This window comes from Miniopterus schreibersii (assembly GCF_964146895.1).
Source record: "Miniopterus schreibersii genome assembly, chromosome: 15".
Classification (NCBI taxonomy): domain Eukaryota; kingdom Metazoa; phylum Chordata; class Mammalia; order Chiroptera; family Miniopteridae; genus Miniopterus; species Miniopterus schreibersii.
This window is the reverse complement of record NC_138115.1, coordinates 16,515,245-16,535,622: the sequence shown is the minus strand read 5'-3', so window position 1 is coordinate 16,535,622 and position 20,378 is coordinate 16,515,245. Positions and strand designations below refer to the sequence as shown.

Genomic DNA, 20,378 nt, shown 5'->3' with positions numbered 1-20,378 from the left:
TAGCTGTCGCTTTATACACATACTAACAACTCTAAGTTATACCTAAATCATTTCTATTTGGCTTTAGGTAAGAAACAAATTTTCCTTTTCTGCTTCTGTTCTGTTTTGGTCAAATAATAACTTTTCTTTTCCCAAGCTTACCTCAGAGCATGTTGGGTAACAAAAGCCAGCCAGCCCAGTCTTCAACCTTTGCCTTGGTATATCTACACCTAAATGGGCCCCCATCATTGTTGTAATCCAACAGAAAGTTTTAAAAAACAAAAACTTTTTTTCCTACTTGGAATTCCAAGAGCACGAGTCCCTTCATGTACTTGCTGTTATAGACAAGAGGGAAAATGTCATCACCATATAGTTCTTCACACAATTCAGGTCCCCAAGTCACGCACCTATCCTTCATGGTTGCAGGAGAAGTCAGCTTAAATGAGGAGCTTCATCACTAGACAACTGTTCAACCACTTTACATGACTGGGGAGTTTCTGAGACCCTGAGATGGGGCAGAAAGCTTAGCACATTTATTCTCAAATGTCTTGACTACAGAAACAGCTTATAATTTCACACCAATGTCATGTCCTCAACATAAAAGTTAAAATTCATTTATTTTCCATGAAACTGAAGCATCTAGGTCAATAAATTAAAAAATACATATTCTGTAAGAGTCTTTTATACCAAGAGGCTTGTCTTGGGGCTTCTGAGTGACATTTTCTGCCCAAATCACCACACAAAGGCAGCTCGCTCTCGTAACATGCGGACACCAAAGCGCTGCCATTCTCGCTGGTAGATCCACAGTTCCTGTGTCGTATCCAAACACGCGAGCACTGCACCCCCTTTCCATGCAATCAGGCGGGGATCCATGTCCTAGAGCAGAGATACAGACATGTCAGCACAAGCAGAAAAGATGTACGCTTAATCATTTATTTGAATTTGGGGGTGGGGAAAAAACCTGCCGAGCGAATACCTAAAAAGCCAGATTTTCAACCTGCATTAAGGACCCATGAACTACAGGCCTGTTTCAACTGACAAGAAAACTTTTTAGTTTTATTACTGAAGCTGCTACTGTTCACTATTATTCCACAGTCAGCCCTGAAGGGAGAACATACGTAAGGAAGTAGCTTAATTTGAAGTTGGAGTAGAATAAACATATCCCACAATCTCTACCTCAGGATTAAATTAATTAAGAACATTCCTAGGAATTGTCAATGATATATAATGAAATATAGGCATAACCTGTTTCTAAATTCCTAGGCTTTTATTTCAAGGAAGCCCAAGCCTAAAAGATTCTCAAAGACCCAGGGACCAGCAGCAGATCCTTACTATGAAAGAGATAACAATGGAGTTGTTCTAACTGATGTCGTGAAACCCATCAGTCTTCTTGCCCCACCATCCTTCTACAAAGGCAGAGTCAGTCTTGCTAGCTTTGGAGAGCACAGCAGGGACTAAAACCCAGGAATCCAGTCCCGTCGTCCACACCTCCTTTCCCCACATCTGTGACCTGCTGTAAGTAATATTTCCACTCGCCCCAAACCTCAAGACCTACCAGACACAAGCCCATGACTTCCAGGATTTTATCCATGCACATACGTTAGAATTAGAAATAACCAATGCTGGTTTTACCTGCACAGTCCAACTTGCACCATGAACATACCTTGGGCCTTGTGATCACTTCCACATTTTCAATAATTCGCCTGAATGAAGGTGGCATTTTGTTGAGAATTCTGTGCTGCAGAAATTCTTGTGCTTTATGAAACATCAAACCACCTCCCACCACCAGGATGGAGCTGTACATCTTCTTTTTGGTATCATCTGATGCTGCAAAGACAGTGATAGCTCTTCCATGCTTTTTCTCCATACCCACCCACCATCTCTTGCTTGGATAACTGCAAGAGCCTTCTCAAGGATCTCTCTCTAACCCCTCCTCAACAATGCAGCCAGAGGAACCTTGCAAAACTCAAATGTGAGCATGTTGCTGCCTCCACCCTGCTACTCGCAATATGACCAAAATCTCTGAGGGGGCATAAAAAGTCCAATGTGGCGTGTACTCACTTCTCTAGCCTCATCCTCACACTGTGTCCCAGCCACACTGGCTCTCACACAGGCTGCTTCCTCAGCCCGGAATGCCACCTACCTGTGACTGGCTAACGGCCACTCACTGCCCAGATCTCTCTCAAGTGGCTTTTCCTCAAGGAAGCCTTCCCTGATTCCCACCCTCCATACTCCTCCTACAGAGTAAAAAAATCCCTTATTAAATTCCTCAATCAGAAGCTCTCAGTTAGTACCGGTTAGTTCAATTTTGTTACACCTGCCACAGTTGTAATTTCACATTTGTGTGATAATTTGCCTTATTCTGATTTCCTCCAACAAGACTAGGAATCAGTTCCCAACACCCGACAAAGCAAGTACAAGGTAGGTGCTCGACTGGTTTTGAATGGGTATGCCATGCTAGGTTGCACAACCATACCCTAGCTTGAAGCAATTTATTTAATTGCTATCTCCCAGACACCCTGAATGTGCTTACAGCAGCAGTCTATACTATGAAGGATAGCTTTATCCAGGCCCAGGGCTTTTCCTTCAAACAGTGAGATGGCAGTCTTCCTGGACATCAGTGCAGTAAGGGCCTCCTCCGAGTCATTGCCAGCCATCAGACAGTCTCCCTGGGACGATCCCAAATCCACGTCCTGGGAATGAAGTCTTTCTGGAAGATCAGAGGACTGCCCACGAAGATCCCCTTCAAATCCAATGGGTTTGGATGCAGACTTTCGGTCAGCAGTAGCTTTTGCAGACTTTAAATCAATGAAAAGGACAATGAAGTAGATGGTATGAATAAGACAGAACACTGTTGATGTCTCCAGCTAGATCCCCCCGCTTCTTCCTATACAGGACTATAAACAAGGGCCTGTTGCTGCGGTGCAGAGAAGAAATACACCAGAGTATATACAACCAACCACCTGGGAGGGAGAAGTGATGTATAGGAGAGGATGCACTATGACAATTCTAAAGCAGTCACTGGCAGGTAGGGCGGGTCTCAGAACCTTACTATTACAGATTGGAATTTAAATTTGAGATGTCAGTGTAGATGAACTTTTCTCCCCTTGAACTGAGTTTTTAAGTAGAGTATTTCAGTGGAATTCCTGGGCCAGTGCCTGCTACAAAATCCTCATTTTCAGACCTTTTGTAACCACTGTGCTCACCTTTGAGACAGCAATGAGGACTAGAAAAGGCTTATGGCTCTCTTCTCTCCACCATGTGCTGCTGTTTCATTAGCAGATAATGGCTTTTATTTGTGTTTCTGCTTCAGACATCCTATTACTGGGATCAGCCTTGGACAAAGGAATTCAGCTCTTTGCCCATGCCACACACCTCTCATGCATTATATTTTATTTAAAAATAGAGGTGAGATTTTACTGAAAATATTTACTATGGATAAATATTCAAAAGTAATTCCATTAATTTAACTTTTAAATGTGTGGACTGGTATGCTGGAAATTGGATGAATGCCTGCTGAACAAAAAAAGATCTGTTACCCATATTTTAAATTTAGACTTCATTTCATCTATAGTTCTAGAAAGTGTCAGCTTCTGCATGCTGTCAGACGGCAGTGACTGCACTGATCCATTAATCACAGGCAAGCTCTCCTGCAGGAACAAAACTGTCTCCTCTCACACCAGAATCACCACGGACCTGCTCTTGCTTGCTCTGTGTGGCCAGCAGGTAGTGTTCATCATGAGGATCCTCAGGGTCGCCCTGGGACCTGTGCTGCAGAGTTGTCATTTTCTGTCCAACGATTCCAAAGGTTGCTGGATAAAACAAAGCCATTGGAGCCTGTGCGTGGAAGAGAGAGAATGACCAACAGAGGATACTGCCTCTTGCAAACAACGACCCACTAAATTTTGTTCTTCCAAAAAATAAAACTGGCAGATTAGATCCTAGGAGTTAGTTTGTGTAGTGTTCTTTCTTGGGAGTAGCATTATTTCTTCGGTGCAAATAGGCAGAAACTCACTTATCATCCAACTGAATGGGTGATATGACAACAGAGAATCACAGAGCAAATGTCCACTGCCTAGTAATCTACTTTGTAATTACCTAATAAGAATGGAGCCTCTCTCTCTAAATGACTAATCATGTAGTGACTAAAAAGATGATCCTTAGATTTGTTCTAACTTGATTTAGTAAATAATCTACAACCAGTTCACATTCTGACCTCACGAGATTTCCAGCAAGTGCACAGTCCCCAGGTCTGATTGAGCCTGGCTGGCTTTTCTTCTATCCATGAAAATACACACTCATATGTTACCTGGAGTTTTTCATCTCCTAATCGGAACTGGTAAAGCAGGGCAGGGGAATCTGGATGTCGAATCTGAAACTCATGGTCCTGAAGTCCAGAGATGTCCTGATTCCAGGAAAAGATGCTGTCAGTGAATCAGTAAAAATGCATGTAAACTCCTCCAATTATAGTTAAGCCTCCCTACCATCTAAACCTCACCGATAAAAAGGCTGCCCTACAACTTTCTACCACACCCACTGGAGCTTACTTATAAGAGTTCAATGGTAACTTGCTTTCCTTTTAACATTTGTGAAATTTCCACAAATGTTAAATGTTTTGTTTTCTTCATTATTGGTAAACACTAATACGACGACCCAAATCCATTAAGTGAATGCTCTCAGTAACTGAGAAGTGTTACCTAGTTTTGTATTTCTCAAATTTTTTTATTCAGAATTATACTACTTGAAAGGTAAAAAAAAGATCTAAAACAGTATAAAAAGGTAGTAATCCACATACAGCAATGATTATGTTGACTGTTCACAATACTAAGAAAGTGCTTCAAATGGTACCATTCTATTAAATGTCTGTACCTATATATTATCTGCTACTACTCATCACACCTAAAGATTTATCTTCATCCTTCATCAGAATGATCACAGAGCCTAGAGAGAGAGAAATTCGCTAAACTCTCTTAAAAAAAACAAGCTGTTTCCAGAGCCCGAGACACACCTACACAGCTCTGACTTTACCAAAAACACTCTTACTCCTTAAGGGCTTCAGCTTCCAGGCTTTATCAGCTTAAGTTGAAAGTGTAGCATGATATTGTTAGGTTTTTACTGAAAGCAAAAATAGTCAATTCTGATTTTGCTCCCACCTGATCTAAATGACAAAACGTTTCTTTTAGGTGCTGCAGAAGAAGGCAATCCATTTTATTTGTTAACTGGCATTCTCTGTAAGGGAATCCAGCTCGCTGCATCAGCCAGTAAAAACATCTTGATACGTCAGACCCTCCATATGCCAGACAGAGTCTAGAGTTAAGAGAAAGGGCAGATGGGTAATCTGTCAGTTCAGAAGGTGCAAAGGGTGATTCAAAAACTCAATTAGACACAGTAAAACAGCAAGTTTCAAGAAATGTTTGTTGCAGGAATAAATTAAAGAATGAAAGAACAGATGGATGGATAGGAGGGAGAAAGGAAACTCTAGAATAAACTAGTGGTATGGCACCTAGAAGCAGCCAAGCTGTCTGCAAAAAGTATCCAAGAAATAGAAAACACACTATTAAATCCAGCTCATTTCCAAGTCAATACATTTACCATTTGACAGTTGTTTGCCTATGTATATTCCACAGCATATAAATGTGACAGACACTGTAAGACAAACTTATGGGAGAAATCTGTGAGGATACTATCCACTAACTGAACGTGTCTACAATTTGGGAAGACCACTGCTACATTATTTTAGTGCTTAAAGACCTGAATCCAGGGTTTTCTCCATACCTTGAGAACCACTGGCATTAGATAATACAAACAATGTATGAGCCCAAATAACTCATACCGGGTTTTAGAATGCATTGTAACTTGGGATGGGAGGTATCTGATTAACTTTTCTCATGGACTTCTTGGGACCTCTTTTATATTTGTTTCTATACCTTGAGATTCAAAGTACCTAATGTAAGGGACAAGAAGAATTAAAGCTTCCTAGAGCAGCCATCCTGGGAGCACACAATGCTGCAGAGAGTCCATGTGTGCACTACCTGACTGTGCTTACCTGTGCTGGGCTTGTCTCAGGAAGGGCAAGCAGCAAACCTGTTCCTGATAGTTACTGTATTAACTCTTGTACTAGTGACAACACAGGAAGGGAGTTGACTACCATAAAGTTACTCACTGAACATCATTTATGACAAGAAAAGCAAATACTCAAAATGCTAGCTACAGAACTCAAGTCTGAAAACCTATTTTCCCCAAAATGCTAGCTAGAGAACTCAGCCTGAAAAGCTATTTTCTCCTACATGACTTGCCTAAATCAAGCTTTGTTGTGACTGACTCATATCTCTAGGCCAGACCACAGAAAAAGACACAAAGCTAATCTATACTCTTTCTCTGTGGGTCAGCACAGCACACACTAGGACTTTCAGGAGCTGCTCGTGGGAACTTAGAGAGTTCCAAAGGAAGGGTAAAATCAGTTGTTTATAGCCTTGTTAGAATTTGCACTTCCACAATCTTGCTGGTTTCCTATGCAAAATCTGAATATCTAATTCCTTATAAATAATCTTTCTGACTTGTGATGCCTTATAGCTGAACAGACTGTGAGGGGAGAAGGAGGGGAATGCCATCTCCCTAGTCCCTCACCGAGTATTCCGATGAGAGACTCCATCCTCCACACAGCATACACTTGTCTTCTGGTCCCCAACATCTACAATACACGTGCTGCTTAAACCACTTCCAAAAGTGGCACACACAGACTCCTGATGGACCACAATCCCTAAAAAAACAGAATGCAGAGGAGCAATCAGCTGGGGAGCAGTAATGCTCTTAAAACAAATAATCAACTAAAGTCTAGGAACTTCTGGGCAAATATTCAAGCATTGCTGACCCTCTCAAATAAGCAATTCAACAAAGCAGTGAACTGGAGTAACTTTGTCAGTAAAAAGAAAAAATTCTCATTTCAAGTAGGCTTCGCTGGAGTATGAGACATACCTGAAAAACCCATCTTCATCAGGATCGTGTTCACTAATTCTTTCACATGCTGCTTATTATAGATATCAGGGATTAACAAGATACATCTATAATACTAAGAACAAAGGAAAAAGATTAAACGGTTAACACTAAAGTCAGGTCAAAATACATTTCACCACAGTAGCAGCAATGGCCAGAGGCCCAGAATAAAAGCTTGAAACTCTCTGCTCTCTTTTGGGTTTTATGAAAAAAAATAGACAATGCTGACTTGTTTTCTTTTTCTTTGAATTATTTAACACTTGTGAAACGAAAAATAAGATAACTGATGTTTCTGCTAAAGGTCCAGAGAGAAGGCATAAACCTGAGTGAGCCTGCTGCCTGCAGAGCAGGAGAGACAGACACCAAAGAAACAGCATAAGAAAAAGAGAAAGTCCTAAGGGAAGATTCAGTGAAGATGCCCTCACCACTCAAGGCGAGACTGCTTCAAGGACACTACACTATAAACAACGCAGTACTGTGTACTTTCCCTGACCAAGAACCTTAAACACAATCCAACTAACTGGGGATCTGAGCTCACCTTTAAATCTTTCAATGGAATTTCCAAGTATTTTTGTATTGCATGAGACCATATTACTTCAATATCTGCCAGAACAGCTGTAAGGGAGCCCCCAGGTCCTGGGTGAATATTTAACTGACCTCTTCTAATAGGCCAGTGGATATTGTAACAGTCCAATGGATTAACATACAAGGCCTAGAAAAGATGGGGAAATAAACACATTGTTAAAAAACTCTTCTCTCAAGGTTTTCTGGATTCACGTTCAAAGTCCTAAGGCTAGGAATGATCATTAACACTGGCTGAATGTTGTAAATGTTGAGGGGGAGTATCTAATACTTCAGGAGCCAGTGTGATTATCTGGTTCTCAAAGTAGGATTATGGAATACCAGGAAACTATAACAGGATGGCAAAGTAAATGAATTTCAGCATTAAGATGAGGTTTTCTTCTTTCATTTCGTTGCAAAGAAGTTTCCTACCTCTTCTCCTACCAAAAACTCAGGGTGATGAGATGTGTTTGTCCACTTATTTCCAGAACAGGGATCTAAAATTGCAGGTCGCATCTGCTTGTTGTAGGAGCGTGCCTGAAATGAAAGCACATCACAAATTCTCTGAATTTATGCAAGGAATAAAAACAGTTAGTGTGGTCCTCTTTTCTCTTCTCCCTCAAGGACCAGATACAGTGGCAAATTTTAATCACAAACCCAAGATACTTGGAGAAACACTGACTGGTAATAAAGGATTCCCCTGCCCTTTTCCACAATCTAGATTTTTCCTGGGATATTTAACATCTAGGCTGTGATTCACAGCCAGTCCAAAATTACAACTACTCTCTACCTGAAGTGGAATATAAATTTACATATCATACTCACTCATAGCCATTCCTAATTATATTGTTTTATCACATTAAAATAACAAATGTGGTAAGAATACAGCTTCCCACCAAGGTCCTGGAATTATATATGTAAGACTCTCAGATAAACTATAAATTTTATCAACTTGTAGTACAAAACAATACCTTATAAGTCATTTGGTTGCCTAAGCATTTATGACACTGATTCAGGTACTCCACAGGTGGTTATGAATGGGTTTTCTTCCTTTCTAAAGGAAACCCCTTATTGCATTTGCATAATGAAACAGGTAGAATACATGAATAGCATTATGGTATAATAGCTGTGCTAAAAGAATACATCTCAAGAGTTGAGACTGAACCTGTTCAGGGGACACAGGAATCCGTCTTGTACCATTTGACATCTTTTTAGACCATATCGCTTGATCCACCATTTTAAGACCATTTTGTCTTTGTTCATTACTTTCAGGTTTCTGGGGAAAAAGAAGGAAACATGAGAGGACTTAGTGAAAAGGGAAGGCAAGCTGGCAAACTCCTAATTGAGTGCAGCAATGGGAAATGCTTCCTCGTCTACAAGCAGCTTCCTTAATCTGTCACATGTACTAATCTTCAGAATTCAAAGTAATCTTTTTATTATTTATATAAAAATGTCATAAAAGAACCCTCACTATAAACCAACTATTTGCAAAAACCTATAACTTCTAGTGATTTTGGGTTAATAAAAAACTTCATAGCACTCACTAATCAGAGCATAGCTACTTTTACATTTACAAAGTATTTCAGAGATTCATTATTATTTATATCACTTTCATGTTTACGATTTTATAACAATGTTACATATTTCTTCATGTGTTTTTTTGCTTAGGTCAACAAGAGTTCAAGTTATTGTGACTATAAAGAACACAGCCATAAATTTTTTTGTAGAAATGGTCTTTTATTTTCTCTCAATTTTTATTCTCTAAAGTAGAATTAAAAGATTCAAAGATGTAAGTGAATTTTAGATTCTTATATTATCAAGTTATATGGACTTAAATCTGCTAGTTATGCTAAAAAATGGAACCTTAAGGCTTACTGTCAGAATTACCGAAACTACAAGTTCCTAAAACTATCCTTGATTTAAAACTTTAAAGTGGATTACAATATAATATACATATTTGAAATCTATCACAAACTTTTTCCGACAATTTCCATTTGTAAAATAGGATAAAGTAAATGTTTACTATAAGGAAATACATTTTGCCTTTAAGTTATGATTTGACCTAAAATTTTAATAAGTGCTTAGCGTGGCAGCAATTCAATTTGCTTATGAATTGAAAAATGAATTTAAACTCTTCTAAGTATCTACAAGAGAAAGTATGGTAGTCATTTAATAGTGACCTGAATGTATCATTTTAAGTAAGTGATAATTCTGTACCTTCCATTAAACATCACCCAATTCATCCTGATGGGATAAAAAAATTGAACTAACTTTTGTTACAATTGTTTCTTTGTAATTTAAAATTGCTAGCTCAGATAAAAAAAATGATATTTGTAACCCTAAAGGATGCTGTTATTTTAAAACACACAGCTATGAAGATGTTTATTCAAGATTATTGCATATACTTGAATGTCTAAGCCTTCCCAAGGAAACAACCTTGGGCTTGACTTACATTAAGTCCTTCCCTTAGGAGCCAGTTGTCCTTGTACAGGGGCTGCCCTTGCTGCTTGTGTCTTCGTGCAATGACATGAGGAATGCTGGCAGGAAGTGTGTCTGTGGCTCGACCAATCCTTAAAGTTGTTGAACCTGGATGTATGACAACAATGAAGTTGCTCTGGATTTGCTGCAAATATAAAACACAGGAGTGTGCCCTTAGTAAGTAATATACAGGTAACAAGTTAAATAACAAATAGGTAACAGGATAGACTAAGAAGTTAGTTTCCTGTAATGATCATCAGGCCCAAAGGTATCAAAATAATTCAGTAAAGGGAGTTATATGAGAAGCATCCAATTACTGCTCTCTACCTGAATACAAACTCATTTTATAATTTTGTGTTCCCAGGATCTAACTCACAGTACTCAACAAGCATTTGTTTAAATAAAAAGAACCATAATTAGCCAATGCAAATGAACCTACTGGGCATTCCTGTGCCAGACACTGTGGGTACAATGGTGACTAAGACAAAGTCCCCAAAATCAGAGAACTTTCCATTTACTAGGGAAGACAGTTAAACAAGGAATAAGAGTGTGGGGGATACTATGATTAGTGAAGTGCTGGGTTCCCTAAATCTGAATCACCTAAAGATGCTTGTAAAAAATAAACCTGACCCTAAGCTTTCACTACAAATTTCGCAAATCAGAATCTCCAGGGAGAGAGCCTAAAAGTCCGCAATTTTCAAAAGCTCAGTCCTGAGGTGATCAGTATGACTGCCCAGGTTTAAACCCATAGTTGAACAGGTGAGGAAGAAATTAATGTAAGGGAAGAATTATTTTGTAATACTAGAAAGTAAGGCTTTATTCATCAACTACTTCCAAGTGTGTACATCAACTGTGTTTTGGTTACAGTTTTTTAAAACCACTTTACCCTTGTTGATTCTGTGCTGTTTACCTAATCTGCCAAGAGTCTGGAGTTGAAAAGCCAGAGTTTACAATTCTGTCCTCACAGGTCAGAAAACTTTGCTGCATTTCACAATCTACTGGGAGGTGATGAACAAGGACTGACAAAGTGGTGCGAATCAGGACAGTGGATGACTGTCAACTTTACTCTGAGATAACTGAGATCCAAAATTCTCAAGAGGCAGAATATAATCTGAATCATGTGGGGAAACTTTACCATGCAAACCTGTTGAGGGACCCAGAGTTTCAGCAGGGAGTGGGGGAAGGAAAAAGGGACTCCACAATCCCTTTGACAACAGGATCCCTTTTGTTAAGAACCACCACTCCAGCCCGACTCCTTAGTTAGCATCTACTCTGCCCTGCCCTTGAAGCTATAGCTGTATCTTCTAGGCATGTTTCCATTTAAAACATTTCCATACTTTGCCAACATATAAAGTCCAGACCTCCAAGATCAAGACCCTGCCTACTTCTCTAGCCTTACTCTAGAACACTTCCTTTTGGTCACCACATCCCACATACCATTTCCTGGACATTACTGTTTAAGATGAGATGGAGTTAACAGTACAGGTGCCACAGAGGACATGGAAAAACCAAAGGGTGTTATATAGCTAGTTGAAGAAAATGCTGCTACAGTGGTTTAAGACCCACCCAGGCTCTCGATTCACAGACCTATCTTCAAATTCAGACTGTGACACTTCCTTGCTCTGGATAAAGTTCCTACACCTCACAGAGTAACTGTGAAGATTACACCAGTTAATAATCACAATGCGCAGTCCGGCTAGCTCTCCCCAAGGTCTCCAGGGCCTTCAGAAGTGGTGACCCGGACTCTCCGGCTTGTATGACCGTCATGCTATGGCCCCTGCTAAGATCTCCGTTCTCACCTCTTGCTCCCTTTTCTCCCTCAATCCCAGGCACCCTGATCTCCAACACTTCCTAAACCCTCAGCCCAGGTCTCTTCCACCCTATTCTTTTCCTCCCTGAGATTTCCCCTTCCCCCTAGCTAACTCTTATTCATCCTTCAGACCTCAGTCCAGGTGCCACCTCCTTTACAGAAACCCTCCCAGACCATCAGGGCTGGAGGAGGTGCCTGCCGTGGTGCCCAGTCCTTCCTTATGGGCCTCTGCACTAGCCCATCCCACACCATGCTCTCATCTTGGGGGCCCCGCCCCTCAGAGTGGGAGAATCCTGGGTGGGGACCAGCAAGCCTGGACAGCCCGCCCCCTCAACTAGGTAAGTGGAAAAAGAGCCCGTGCAGCAGTAACTCCACCCTGAGGCTCACCCCGGCCGGCACCTGCTGTGTGCTCCACAGCCCCCGGCAGTCGGGCATGACCCAGGCAGGAGCCCACCTCAGGGACGTCCAACAAGAAATTCCAAGCATCCCAATGCCTCCTGGTCTCTGCCGTGAGCTTTACATTACCTTTGCCCAGTTGCCTATGGGAACGCTGGTGCTTCTTCACTAATCAATAGTAATATGATATAAAGGTCCTTTGCCTGCCATGTGCTGCAAGTAATTTTTTTCTGGTATGCCTTAATCTTGCTGTTTTTGACACACACGCACCCAATGTCTATTTAGATATAGGTCTACCTTTTCGTTGCTTTTAAGCTTGAAGTGGCCTCCACTACCTGAGATTTTTTTTTTTTAACAAAGGAAAAAGCCTGAATCTCCAACTACCGCTTCCCAAGGGGCCAGGCCCTAGGCTAAACTCCGCGCGGCCGCCGGAGCCGCACACAGCGCGGGAGGAGGGGCAGCCCCGCCCCGCCTTCAAGGCCGGGGAGCCGGGGCGCGCACGGCGGCGGCGGGGACCCGCAGTGTGGACGCAGCCCCCGCGCGGCCGACCCAGCGCACGGCGACCCGGAGGGAGCGCGCACCCACGACACCACCCACGGCCGCGGGGGCCCGAAGCCTCCCGCCCAGCCCCGCTGCCGAGGTCGGAGTCCGAGCCTAGGGCTCCGGGCCCTCACAGCCCCGCCCTCGGCGCCTAACCTCCTGCAGCGACTCCGGCACCAGCGCGGGCACGATGGGCCGCTTCACGCCGCGCTGCTCCTTCTCCTTCTCCCCGCCCTTCTCCTTCCCGTTCTCCGCGTCCCCCTTCTCCGCCTGGGTCATGGCGGCAGCGACCACCGCGAGCGTCCAGCCCCGCGAGCCCCTAGCCTCGGCGCGCGGCGCACCCGCCGGAACCGCCGGACGCCCGCGCAGGCGCAGTCTCCCGGCCGGCTGCCCACAGTCAAGATGGCCGCCGGGGAGTCGCCCCAGAGAACCCCGGGAAACGGAAGGGCGGAGCTGTCCGCTGGGGGCCGGGCTTGGGAGGCGGCGGGTGTGTGGGTTAGATGGATGGTGCTGTGATTGTTCCCAGCCGTAGCCAGCCCGCAATGTCCGGCACTTTGCTTTTGCAGTGAGCGCTTACCCCAGACCCGTCACTAACCGACACCTCATTTGGGCTCCCACCAGACACCGTACACACGTCATTTCTCGTGTTTCCCTGGCCCTACTCAGGGCCGCGCCTGAGCGAGGCTTCCGGAGGAGGTGCGCTCTCTCCACGCTTCTTGGACGGCTTTATCCAGTTTCAAGGCTTTAAATATGAAGATAACTCCCAGATATGTATTTCTAGTGTGGACTCTCCCTGAAATCCAGATTGATATATCTGGTATTGCCCCTTGGATGTCCACAAGGCGCGGCAAACTTAAATATGTCCAAAATGGAACTCTTCATGAACCCCCAAACTGCCCAAAAAACCTACTCCCACTTTTACCATCTCAGTAAATGGCACTTTGATACCATCCCCATTTCCTGGCAAATAGGGTTGAATAAATACTTACAAATGGATATAAAAATGCTTTTATCGCAACACTTTGGTTTAAAAACCTGTTAAACACTGGAAGTACAATTACCTGTATTATTCATTCTTCCAATAAATATCTCAGTGCCGATTACATGTTGTCACTGTTTAAAGTACTGGGATAAAGACAGAATCTCTAACCTCATAGAGCTTCCATTCTGGTAAAAGAATGCGAGTTACCAGCATTCAGATGGGGGTTAAAGACAAAACAACTGTTTAGAATTCAAATTTGTCAAGATGCATGAAGTCCATATATTCAAGGCCCACCTAGCAAATCTTCATTTTGTAGCTCATTTTAATGGTCATGGCTTTATAAATACCCCGATAAATTATATATGGCAGCATATCAAACACCTTGTATTAAAGACTCATGGGACAAATATGTTTCAAAATAAAAATTCAAAAACACATATGCACACTACTGAAATAAATATAATGTGATTTATTTATAAATGAGAACAAATTAACAATGAACACTTTCAGAAGTTGAAAAGGGTGACACTAACAGTACTAAATACATAGCCTTTTAATTTTCTTCAAATTCGGCGTTTTAATTATATAAACACAAGCAGTCAGCTTTGTAACCTAAAAATATTTACTTATTAAAACTATATTAATACTTTCATAAACTATACAAAAAGATGAGACAAAACATGTGCATTTATAGAATTGCATGTCAGTCATGCCGGATCCCTGCGAGGGAATTCCCAACACGACCTCATTCGTCTGTGAGGACACAGAGTAATTCTTGTTGAGACGTACACATTCATCTACTTGTCCAGCATGGTCAGCCCTCCACTGCTTAATGGTTTCCTTCTGCTATGAATGTGCATGTCCAGTTGTCTGCTTCTTTGAGCAGACATTTACCTAAATGAAAACATTACAGTAATTAGTTGCTAGTTATTAATTCGGATGTAGATGAAAAATCCAACAATCATTGCATGTTAGAAACCTGTTTCAAAAGACATTTTGATAATAAAGCCAATGGATTTTTCAAGGATTAGGATAGAAATATTCTTCCAAATAATGTCTGAGTAATTACAAAATGTTGGGCAACTTCTGTTTTCCTAAAGACCTTCCCAAGTAGGCATTTACAAAATAAAATCCCTGCAGAATAATTTCAAATTTTAAGTTACCTTCCTCATCCACCAGCCATTGGAGGAGGGCTGGGACCACGAAGATGATTAATTCGACCCATTCTTCTGGGGGGGTTTCCTGGGGGCCTAATAAAAGAAAAAGTTAATTTCTACTGTTCAGTACACAACTTCAATTGGTTCCTTTTAAACGCTCAAATAGACCCTTTTCTTTAAAATACCATTTAGGTAAAAAATTCAAACTTTTACAGGGGTCAGGTACATAAAGCACATGAGGAAAGTGAGTCAGGCAAGGATTGTCATGAACTAACTGAACACCACCTTCTGTAAATACTCAACTAAAACCCAGCTCCAGCTGATTTCTGCCACATGAAAACACAAGTCTACCCCACTACTGCTTGATCTTCTGAGTTTTTCATTAGCAGCTGGAAATTTAGATTCTAAAATGAAGTCTCTCGATTTCGATGTTGGCTCTATTTTCATCTTCCAATTACGTATTTCCTATAGGATATATGTACATTTTAGCTTTGCCAGGTTGACTGCTTATCAAATCAGAGGCAACTTCACTTGATTTATAGCAATAAATTAATTTTGTGACACAGAATTTAAACCTTTAACTTCCATAAGCCAGCCTATCTAATCCAATTAAAATATACAGAAGGGTAAAAATGTCTATTATCAATTTAAAAAGCTATACCCTCTTCCATCATCATATCTGGAATCAGATGAGCTTCCGTAGCCTCTTCCTTTTTTCACATCTTGCTGAAGTAGAGTTTTGAAACTGAAACAAGGGGCAGAAAACAACAGAAGAACCACTTTCAACATTATAAAATGTATTTCTTGGTTTCAGCTATCATCTCTGTGAGAGGGCAGCTGAAACGACTTAGTTTCAAACCCACATTTCTTAAAACCATTGTGACACCACCATCTAACACAAGCACGTGTCTAAACAGTGTGCGCTATGTTCTGTGCCAAACCCATCCCTCCTGATCTTTCGTATTTGCTGATAACTCTCCTAGACTGCATCCCAACTTCCTCTACATCAGCTGTCAGGTCTGAGTCTGTTTTTACAGTACTGCACAATCATTGCTCTTGCATTTCCCTTACCAACAGCCTACCTAACATTATGCTGAAGAGGGTGGTGGGTCAGAGGCACAGACGTTCTGGGAATCCATTTAAATAAAATTTTATTTGTGAAGGAGGAAGAATTTAAGTTAAAATAGTATTTTTAATAAACAATACAGGGTAGGTAAAATTTGTAAAACTGTAAAGAAGTTTTGCACTGGGTAATTTAATTCTGAGCCTCTATTGTCTCCTGTTGTATTTTCCTATGGAGCTGTCTCTTCCATTTTACCCTTTCTAATTTATGCTACATGCAGCTATTAGATTAACCTTTCTAAACCACAGACATAATCAAATGAACATAAAGATCACAGACTGATATTCAAACTTCTCTGCTACCTTTCCTGTTTCTTACACCTGAAATAACTTCCTCTGATGTCCATCCACCTCCCACACTCATGCCCACCCACTGTCCCTTACAATATAGATATTTACTGATATTAAAGTCAATGAAAGGATTATCTCCCACATCTCTGTATCCCTACAATTCTCTATCCACAAAGACATTCAAATATATATTCAAACTTAGGATAAATAAGACTTGTTAGTAGTTAATGAACAATTTTCATAAACTATATAGCAGGTGAAAGAACAAAAAATGCATTTAACTAAGAATTGCTTGAAATTATGGTGAAGTTTAAATTTGCCTCCTCTGTATTGATTCTAACCCTTCATTAAAAAAAAACAACTTTTTATAACAGTGAATAAAATTTGCACATACACAGTAAAGCTGGGAATAGTAAACAGAAAGTGAGGCACTGTCATTTGGCATTGAAATGGGCAGACCTGGCTCCATAGCTGCAGGCTGAGATGATTATTACCAAGACTATGGTCAAGCTTGCCAACTCAACTATCATATTCATAATCGTAAGATGTCCGGTGGCAGTTTTACCACTATAGAAGTCTTCATTTCCCTTAGCAAAGCTATTAATTAGAAAAAAATTAAAATGAAAAACTGCTTCAGGAAAGCTGAGCTTGTTTAAGATATGCAACATAATGTACCCAATGTACTTCTGGCAACCTAGGTATCAGGGCTATTAAGAGCACTACTATACTGCCGTAGTGGGTTTGGCTCAATGGTTACAATGTCTGACTGAAGGGTTCCGGGTTCGATTCCAGCCAAGGGCAGGTACCGAAGTTGCAGGCTCAATCCCCCGCCCTGGTGCTTGGGGCACGTGTGGAAGGGAACCAATCACTGTTGCTCTCTCACATCGATTTCCCACACTGATGTTTCTGTTTCTCTCTCTCTCTCTCTCTCTCTCTCTCCTTCCCCTCTCTCTGAAAAGCAATGGAAATACCCGAGCAATGGAAAATACCCTCGGGTAAGGATAAAAAATAATAAATAAAATAAAAAAAGAACACTACTATTATACTTACAACAAAACCACGAACTCAGCTATTCCCCAGAAGAAATCTGTTATCAAAGATAATCTCCACGGGGACTGACTCCGGCTGTCCAACACTTGTCCTACAGACAAGAATAAAGAAACCTGAGTTAGTGCTACAAATCCCTGACACAAGATGCATTACATTTAATCAGTAAGGCAACAATCACAGATTCAGTTTTCAACTTGCTAATTGTTCCATATAGTCAACAAAAAGAGGTCTGTTATGTGCACACCATTCTAAGGAAGGGTTCAGGGAAGTAAAGCTCTGTGATCTAGGGGTCATTCCTTTACTATGTCAAATGCTTTCCTATAGTTTGTAATTTTGGAGGTGATACTTCAAGTATTTCTCTCTCTTGTTTCTTCTACTGCAGTAAAATATACACAAAAAAACTCTACCCTTTCGAAGGGTACAGTTTTATAGCATCAAGTATATTCATATTATTGTACAGTCATCACCACCATCCATCTCCAGGACTTTTTCATCATTCCCAGCTGAAACTCTGTACCCCTTAAACACTAACCTCCTATTTCTCCCTTCCCCCACACCCTTGAGAACCACCGTTCTACTTTACTTTCTGTCTCTGTGAATTTGATTGCTCTAGAAACCTCATGAAGGCTCACATAATATTTGTACTTTGGTGAACAGCTATTTCACTTAGCATAATGTTGTAGCACGTGTCAAAATGTCCTGCTTTTTTCAAGGCTGATTAACATTCCATTGTATGTGTATACTACATTTTGTGGATCCATTTACCTGTTGATGGAAACCTGGGTTACTATTGTGAAAATGCTATGAACATGGGTGTACAAATATCTGTTTATTCAAGTGTTTTGAGGAAACAGGTAAATATGAAAGAATGCTCACATCACTTTAATTTTTCTAAATGTGTTCAAGGTACTTCTTTTCATCTGCAAATCCTCTTGCCTGCACAAAAAGACTGTTTATACATACTCTTACAGGTCTTCAGAATCAGTCATTAGGATAAAATTTTTAGAAATCAAAGAATCTGTGTGCTCTAAGTACTGAAGAGAAATTGGCTTATTCATTAAAATGACTATTTTTCTGTAAAGGGCTGTTCATTCTAATTATAGCCTTCAGCTTTGTCTTAAGCAAGAAAAAGATCTATTTTTCAAACCACTTTAAATGATAAAAGCTACAACCTGAAAAGTTAGTACTCTAGAGTTTCAGCCTTGCAAATCAAGAGGTCAGGATATTTTGGAAGAAGAGCTGTCTGTGAACTACCTCTCATTTCCAGTTCCCCAAGGACTTCTTTAAGCTTTTTACTTTTCCTCTTTCCTTTATCAGTTTACTTTCAGGTATATCTAACACACAGAACTATTGAGACAAAAAGGCTACACTTAAAGACAGACCAAGGGTGACAGTTTCTGCCTCTTACTAGCTCTGCTTCGTTGGCTGATGTGACATTTTTCTTCTGAGAAAAAGTATTCCAGAGTTAATCATATAGAATTGTTTGGGGAAACGTAACTTGACGGTAAGATAAATGTTCTGTCAACTATGAAGTGCTGATAAATACAGTCCTCCTAAGAAAACAGATCTAATTGGAACCCATCAATTCTTTCGGTGTGACTCTAAAGAACCAATTGCAGGCTCTTGCATCAGTCTGGTGTTTTGCACTTTCCCTTAGTTTCTGAAGGCAGAAACCTCTCCTCCCAACATCCTTAGAGGGAAATAAGTTGCTTGAGTGCAAACTGGTATTTCTCAACTAGAAACGTGAAATAAAAGGCCCTTCTGTTATCTAAGTGGATCAAATACGATTATACGCACACAATAATACACTACAAATACAAAATATCATTCAATAATGCACAAGTAGAAGCTGCCAGCCTTACCGACAAAGGATAAAACACAAAGTTCCCGAGTGCCAAAACAAAGATAAAACTTTGGTTTTTGTGTGTCCATCCACCTTCCTGTTTCCCAGGGTTTGAAGCGGGAGGCAGAGAGTGAGATTTTGAAGAGCAAAGGAATGCAAAATGCACTGTCTTAATAATTATTTCTAAAGATAAACAGATGATTCAAATAGAATCATCACCTAGTTCCAGTCTCCCACGAACTACTGAAGGCTGCACCAAGGCATTCATTTCACCTGAATCAAACAGGTGGCCACAGTGCTGGCCCTGTTCTGACCCAGTCATACTGCCTTTCCTTCCCAGTCATTTTCTTTGTGTCGTCACCGAATTTAAGTCTCTCTGAGATTCTCTATTCCGGGAATAATTAACTTGCTCTACCTCATGTATGACTAGCTACCCTCTCCTGGGGGGGAAGCCCACCCGAAACTTTCATCATTCTCTGGGATCAAAGCTACAGAAAGTCCACACACTAGGCAACAGCAAGAACGCTGACGTCAGCCAACCTCGACGGGAATCCGGGCGGAGCCATTAACTACCATTGTCATCCTGGACAATCTACTTCATCTATCTGTGCCTCAACGTGACGTTGGGAAAATAAAATGTTATCTTTAGAGGGCTGCCATAAAAGCTGTCAGAAATGATAAGCGAATGACGCTGAAACAGCGCCCGAGGCATAAGCGCTACGCAGACGGTGTTCATGTTATTTACTAGTTAAGGACACAGGCGCCCGAGACTAAAGTCCACTTTCCCGGACCCACAACCAGAAGCTCGACGAGGAAGCCAGGCACCCGCCGGGTCGGCCGCGGGGGCCTGGGCCGTCGCCCACCAGCTCAGGGCCGGTCCGCGGAGGCGCGCAGGCCCGGGCGACACCGCCTCCCGCCCCGCCCGGCCGCGCGGCGCCCGGTCCAGGAGGGCCGAGAGGGGCGCCAGGCCCGGCGGCGAGGACGGGAGGGACCCGACCCCCGAGACCCGGCCCCCCGGAGCCCTCCCGCCAGCTCACCGTTCGCGATGTAAACCATCCTGCTGTTCGTCCCCCGCCTCCGGAGCGACTGGGTGGCCGATCCCTCTGGAGTCCGGTGCCTTCCTCCACGCCCCGCCCCTGAACGTCACAGACAACACGGTGACGGAACCCGGAGGTG

General features: G+C 41.8%; 2 protein-coding genes across 4 annotated transcripts; both read right to left on the bottom strand.

Moving 5' to 3' along the window:
• Positions 1-577: 577 nt before the first annotated feature.
• ACTR8 (actin related protein 8) lies at positions 578-13,136 on the bottom strand. 3 transcript variants are annotated; one of them, XM_081159316.1, is made up of 13 exons: positions 12,914-13,136; positions 9,986-10,156; positions 8,699-8,809; positions 7,966-8,070; positions 7,511-7,684; positions 6,955-7,048; positions 6,607-6,739; positions 5,133-5,286; positions 4,289-4,384; positions 3,676-3,816; positions 2,513-2,777; positions 1,643-1,806; positions 578-855 (listed from the first exon to the last, which is right to left on the bottom strand). In XM_081159316.1, the coding sequence occupies exons 1-13, from the start codon at positions 13,034-13,036 to the stop codon at positions 712-714; spliced, it is 1,875 nt and encodes a 624-aa protein (XP_081015442.1). In that variant the 5' UTR covers positions 13,037-13,136; the 3' UTR covers positions 578-711. The 3 variants fall into 3 exon arrangements, with proteins under 3 accessions (XP_081015442.1, XP_081015444.1, XP_081015443.1); XM_081159318.1 differs by having other exon boundaries at positions 9,986-10,119; positions 12,914-13,116; XM_081159317.1 differs by lacking the exon at positions 7,511-7,684 and having other exon boundaries at positions 12,914-13,124.
• A 1,057-nt stretch (positions 13,137-14,193) lies between these two features.
• SELENOK (selenoprotein K) lies at positions 14,194-20,344 on the bottom strand. The gene is made up of 5 exons (XM_081160582.1): positions 20,240-20,344; positions 17,360-17,450; positions 15,558-15,641; positions 14,903-14,989; positions 14,194-14,633 (listed from the first exon to the last, which is right to left on the bottom strand). The coding sequence occupies exons 1-4, from the start codon at positions 20,256-20,258 to the stop codon at positions 14,908-14,910; spliced, it is 276 nt and encodes a 91-aa protein (XP_081016708.1). The 5' UTR covers positions 20,259-20,344; the 3' UTR covers positions 14,194-14,633; positions 14,903-14,907.
• Positions 20,345-20,378: the final 34 nt, after the last annotated feature.